General features: G+C 39.1%; 1 protein-coding gene across 1 annotated transcript in view; it reads left to right on the forward strand.

Annotated features, from left to right (window-relative positions):
* LOC117322221 (aspartate aminotransferase-like) overlaps window positions 1-5,632 on the forward strand; it is a 31,579-nt gene extending 25,947 nt beyond the window's left edge. The window contains 6 exon segments of the mRNA XM_033876998.1: window positions 350-415; window positions 828-941; window positions 2,380-2,462; window positions 2,738-2,891; window positions 3,192-3,368; window positions 5,159-5,632. Of these exon segments, the coding sequence (XP_033732889.1) occupies window positions 350-415; window positions 828-941; window positions 2,380-2,462; window positions 2,738-2,891; window positions 3,192-3,368; window positions 5,159-5,197 (633 nt within the window). The 3' untranslated portion in view covers window positions 5,198-5,632.
* Window positions 5,633-6,000: the final 368 nt, after the last annotated feature.

Genomic DNA, 6,000 nt, shown 5'->3' on the forward strand with positions numbered 1-6,000 from the left:
CCAGACGCCATTTCGCTCAGTGTCTGAAATGATGACGTCATAATATGACGACGTCAACTTGGTATTATGACGTCATTTTCATATAGCGTCGGCCCGGAGTCAAGGACTTCGGCCCTTGACTCCGGGCCATATACTATATATGGACCGGAGCAACTACTAGACTCAAATAGGCACTTAAATGAATGAGGTATAATATAACCATATATAGAATTGTTTGAGGTTAACAAACAAAAGGAATTGAACATGAACATTATTTTTTGACATTTGGTCAAATCTAACCAGGTGAGCGATACAGGCCCCACGGGCCTCTTGTTTTTAATCTTACCCTTAAATTATGTACTTGTTACAGGTTTACCCAGAGGGTACAGTATTATGTACAGGGATGTCAAAATGGGCCAGCGCTGGAGGATGGCGGGTAAGTTATGTAGTGAGGGTCAGTTCTGAGATCCTAAACCGACGTCCATATACATGTACAATTTGTATTTGGTATCTTTGAACAATACACACAGAAACCAAAATTAGTAAACATTTTGTCTATATATCTACTACAGTATCTTTGATAGTAATATCTTATCATTATTAACAGGGAACGAATGACGACGGCCATTTTGGCCTCTTGTGCTTTATATTCTCATGCACAATATGTATTGCACTTTCTATATATTATGGCTCCAGTTAAAATACAGATTCAGCACTCACGTCACGAAATATTTGATATAACATTACCACTTATCAGTATGATTTCGGTATAACATTGTGATTTATAGTTGTTTTGTCAAAAAATGTCGGTGGAGTCTTAAGATAGCTCTTTTTACATTTGTTGACAGATTGGTTACCATATATATCCACCACAGTTATCTCCCCTGATGAGAGCGGTCCTGGGTGCTGCCAGTCATACCTACTCCTGTGCATCGGCCCCCGTGCAGTTTGCAGTATCCAAGGTTATTGCTTCGTTTCCATGAATGTTTGCACGGGATTTTTTTTCTTAATTCATAAAATAGGGCTTTGTCTTCTTTTATCCAAGTACGTGACATGGTAAGGAAACACTCGTCTGAGATGTCTCACTAAGTCTACAAGGAGAATACTATTTTATGGGTACAATTTCGATTGTACGGCTTCAAGTTTTTTCTTTCTATTGACAAAAATACAGGTACCTGTTCACTTCACCTGTCACTTCGCTTAGCACTTCGCCTGTCACTTCACATAACACATCGCCTGTCACCTCACCTGTCACTTCACCTGTCACCTCACCTGTCACTTCACCTGTCACTTCACCTGTCACTTCGCCTGTCACGTCACCTGTCACTTCACCTGTCACTTCGCCTGTCACGTCACCTGTCACTTCGCCTGTCACGTCACCTGTCATTTCACCTGTCACTTCACCTGTCACTTCACCTGTCACGTCACCTGTCACGTCACCTGTCACGTCACCTGTCACTTCACCTGTCACTTCGCCTGTCACGTCACCTGTCACTTCACCTGTCACTTCACCTGTCACTTCACCTGTCATTTCACCTGTCACGTCACCTGTCATTTCACCTGTCACTTCACCTGTCATTTCACCTGTCACTTCACCTGTCACTTCACCTGTCACTTCATCTGTCACTTCATCTGTCACTTCATCTGTCACTTCATCTGTCATTTCACCTGTCACTTCACCTGTCACTTCACCTGTCACTTCACCTGTCACTTCACCTGTCACTTCACCTGTCACTTCACCTGTCACGTCGCCTGTCACTTCGCCTGTCACCTCACCTGTCACTTCACCTGTCACCTCACCTGTCACTTCACCTGTCACTTCATCTGTCACTTCATCTGTCACGTCACCTGTCACGTCACCTGTCACTTCACCTGTCACTTCACCTGTCACTTCACCTGTCACTTCATCTGTCACTTCATATGTCACTTCATCTGTCATTTCACCTGTCACTTCACCTGTCACTTCACCTGTCACTTCACCTGTCACGTCACCTGTCACGTCACCTGTCACCTCACCTGTCACTTCACCTGTCACTTCACCTGTCACTTCATCTGTCACTTCACCTGTCACTTCACCTGTCACTTCACCTGTCACTTCATCTGTCACTTCACCTGTCACGTCACCTGTCACTTCACCTGTCACTTCACCTGTCACTTCATCTGTCACTTCACCTGTCACTTCACCTGTCACTTCACCTGTCACTTCGCCTGTCACGTCACCTGTCACTTCGCCTGTCACGTCACCTGTCACGTCACCTGTCACTTCGCCTGTCACTTCATCCGTTATCTGTTAGGACTATATCTAGTTTTTACCGGCCAAAGTATACTTATGACGTCATTAACCGTGGTATAAGAAATGATCATTTATGGTAAACCATAATGATAAAATTTGCTTTGTAGATGCTAAAGGACCTTGATGGCTGTGATAGGTACATGAAGCATTGTTCCCGAATCATGGGAATGGTGGGAAGATACTCCCATAGGTAGGTGTACCACGGTATAACTCGATGTTCCTCAATCGTCGACTTGATTTTTCATTTTATGAAGTTTCTACATGTTTTTAGTATCTTAAATTTTGACATAAAATGTTGTATTTCGAAAACAAGCTGTTCCATGTAATAATCAAAAGTGTAACCTTCTGTAACCCTGTATCGGATATTCCCCAATGTTGTTATAATCTACAGTGACTCAGTTAGTAACAAATCCATGACCATGACGTAATGACATTTCTCTCCGTAATAATGTAATCTTTCCTCAGAGAGCTGACCTCAGTAGGGGTGAAAGCGGTAGAACCAACAGCCGGCTATTACATTTTCCCTGATTTTGGTGTCGTAAAATACAAGCTGATGCAGCGTGGGATTGAAACATGCCAGCAAATGTGTGACGCCATCTTTGCTGAAACATGCGTAGCGGTAAGTTTTAACAATTAAAACACGGTAAAAACTTTCTTCTTAGAGACCGAACTTTCTAACAATACACTAAAAACTGTTCTGTGAGACCATGGAATCTGCCACTACAATTATAGAACTTGGATCTCAGTCTTGAAAAGCCACTCAATGTGCCAAAACAGCAGAATGCTTTTCTGAAATCGAATGAGAAAATCAACTTAATCTGTCAGTATACTGTAAACCATATCTTATGTGGCTGCCCTATCTTCCCCTAATGACAGAGTGTTTGGGAAATGACCAATGAAGTGTCCGATATCTTTGTAGCTGATGGCAGGCGGACCTGCGTTTTTACGCCCGGTCGGAGAACTGACCACTCGTCTATGTTTCGTTCCATTTGATGGTAGGTCTGCTCTTGAAGCCAGCCTGGCTATTGGATTGGACGTTGCATTACCTGAGAATTTTGTCAAAGAGTACTGCACACCTGTGTACGATGGCATACAGGTAAGACAGGGATTAAAGTCACCACTGTTTACAGGAATTACACTTAATAGGCAACTTTTCCAGCAAATTTTGGTAAAATTATTTTAGGCCTATATATTTTACGAAGTTATACCACGCCCAAGTATAAAAATGTCTAGAGGTAATCCGTTTGACTGATATTACACGAACTCCGATTTTCATTGTGTCTTGGACAATTTCCTATTTAAATATGGTTGTAATTTTTGATACAAAATTCCTGTCTAAAATGAAGACGTGTCGGAGGTTGTGTACCACTTCATCATCGTTGTTTGGGTGCAGTATCACACATTAATATATTCATTACATTATCTTCAGAATTTAAGAGGAGATTAGAATGGAAAACGTATACCTATGGCAAGCCGTTTTAACATTTAATCCCATTTCCTCTTAAGTGGATATTTTATTCACTTAAGTGAAAAAAGAATTTCACTTAAGTGAAAAAACATAATGCAAGCCGTTTTAACATTTAATCCCATTTCCTCTTAAGGTAAAAAATATGCTTCAAATTTATTTCACTTAAATGAAATACTTTTTACCTTAAGGTTAAAAGATTTTTTTTGTATTATGTTTTATTTCACTTAAGTGAAAAAGAATTTCACTTAAGTGAAATAATTTTTATTCATCTTAAGGGAAAATCTTTTTCACTTAAGTGAAATAAAACATAATGGAAATAAAGCATAAGGGAAATAAATCATAAGTGAAATAAAACATAATGAAAATAATTTTTTTTTTACCTTGGAGAAAATAAAACATAATGGCAATGAAACATAACATATATTGAAATATGTTTCACTTTACTTTCATGATGATAAAAAAGTATCTTCAAGTTATGGTTGTGGATATACAAATGTGGTATAAAACCGGTTTGGAGACAGGTCCAAGGGGAGGGTTCATTCCATTATACCATGGGGTGGATAGGAGGACAGAGCGATTTCATGAACATATGGTCAGTTTTATTTACCTTAAGATGAAAAGAATTTCACTTAAGGGACAAGTATTTTGCATTATGTCTGCACATAATTTTTTTTCACTTAAGTGAAATTCTTTTTGTCTTAAGGGATATTAACATTTATTTGCATTATGTTTTTTTCACTTAAGTGAAAAAAATATCCCCTTAAGAGGAAATGGGATTAAATGTTAAAACGGCTTGCCATATATACCCAGATACACAACGTCGAAGAGCGTTCACAAGTTTTTCTGAAGATACCTTGACGAAGAAAATTACCAAAAAATCCGTAATTAAAAGTCCAGACGCACAATTTTAGCAAGCTGCAAAATTGAGCTTATTTAGCTTATCGATAAACACTAATAAATATTATTGTAAATGTTTCACAAAAAGTATTTTAGATAAGCTCTCTGAATTCTATAGTTTCTGTTAATATACCAAACAACAACCTCGATTACATTGACAGTATTTTGCGGTCTCTGTCACTCAATATTTTTGTTAAATGTTCTTCATCGTAAGAAGCAAATCGGGTTGAGTCTTTCATGTTTGTTTACACCGGAACTGGGAACCAACTGGCAGACCCGCAAGGTCCCGGAGACGTTTGAAATATCACCCAATCAAATTGCAAGTTAAACCCGGATCGCGGGAAATTAGAAATGTAACCTTGGCAACCACGCCAGGGCGGGTGGTAAAAAATAAAAGACCGGGCCAGGAAAGCTGTTTTCTGTTTGCAACATGGAATAGAGAAACTGTTGCTTGTCTTTAATTACAGTTTGTATAGGGAATTTTACACACTAATATAACAATAAGTTTTTGTTTGTTTCAGATCTTGAAGCAGTGGGTAACAAAACAACTTGAATCCTAAATCTAGAGTAGGCAGTCAATATCTCTGACCGGATAATAATGAAGGAAAATGACACTTAATTTATCCAGATCGCCCTTGACTTGGCGTTCACATATAATTTCAACATATCGTAATACATGTAGAAAGTTGTTTTTATACTGAAAATGGAACAGATATTTCACTGGGTTTTCTATTTTAAATTGCAATGTCTTGTGAACATTAAGATTTAATGTTGATCAGATCACTGGTAAAATAGGTGAGAAAATGGATGAGTTATTAAACGAGTGAGAGCTTGTGGACATGCCGTGAGTGCATGATAAGACGAGTGAGAGTTTGGTCACGTGCCGTGAGTGTTTGAGTATACTATGAGATTGTGTGCGTGTGCAACCGGTGAATATTTGAGAACACGTGTGAGACTTTGTGCGCGTGTTGCCGTGAGTATTTCGTTACACGATAGTAAGAGCACAGGTCCTAGCCTCGTCTGTCAATACACCCAATATATAATCAAAGATTATATATTGGGTGTATTGACAGACGAGGCTAGGACCTGTGGTAAGAGTTTGTACGCGTGCGGCAGTGAGGATGTGAACATGCGAGTGACTGTTTGTGCGCGTGTGGCCGTGAATATTTGGGGACACGAGAGTAATTATTCTTGTCTTATTTACCTTCATACGTTTTTTTAAAAGATATACTAGTATTTGTGGCGGCCGAAAGAATGTCTGACATCGGCCATTTCTGTAGATAACAATGTTAGATTTCTAAAGCATAAACATTAGATATATTTGTGAAGGCCGGCAGAATAACGAGATATAATGAATGATGTA

Source organism: Pecten maximus, chromosome 2 (genome assembly GCF_902652985.1).
Source record: "Pecten maximus chromosome 2, xPecMax1.1, whole genome shotgun sequence".
In the NCBI taxonomy this organism is placed as follows: domain Eukaryota; kingdom Metazoa; phylum Mollusca; class Bivalvia; order Pectinida; family Pectinidae; genus Pecten; species Pecten maximus.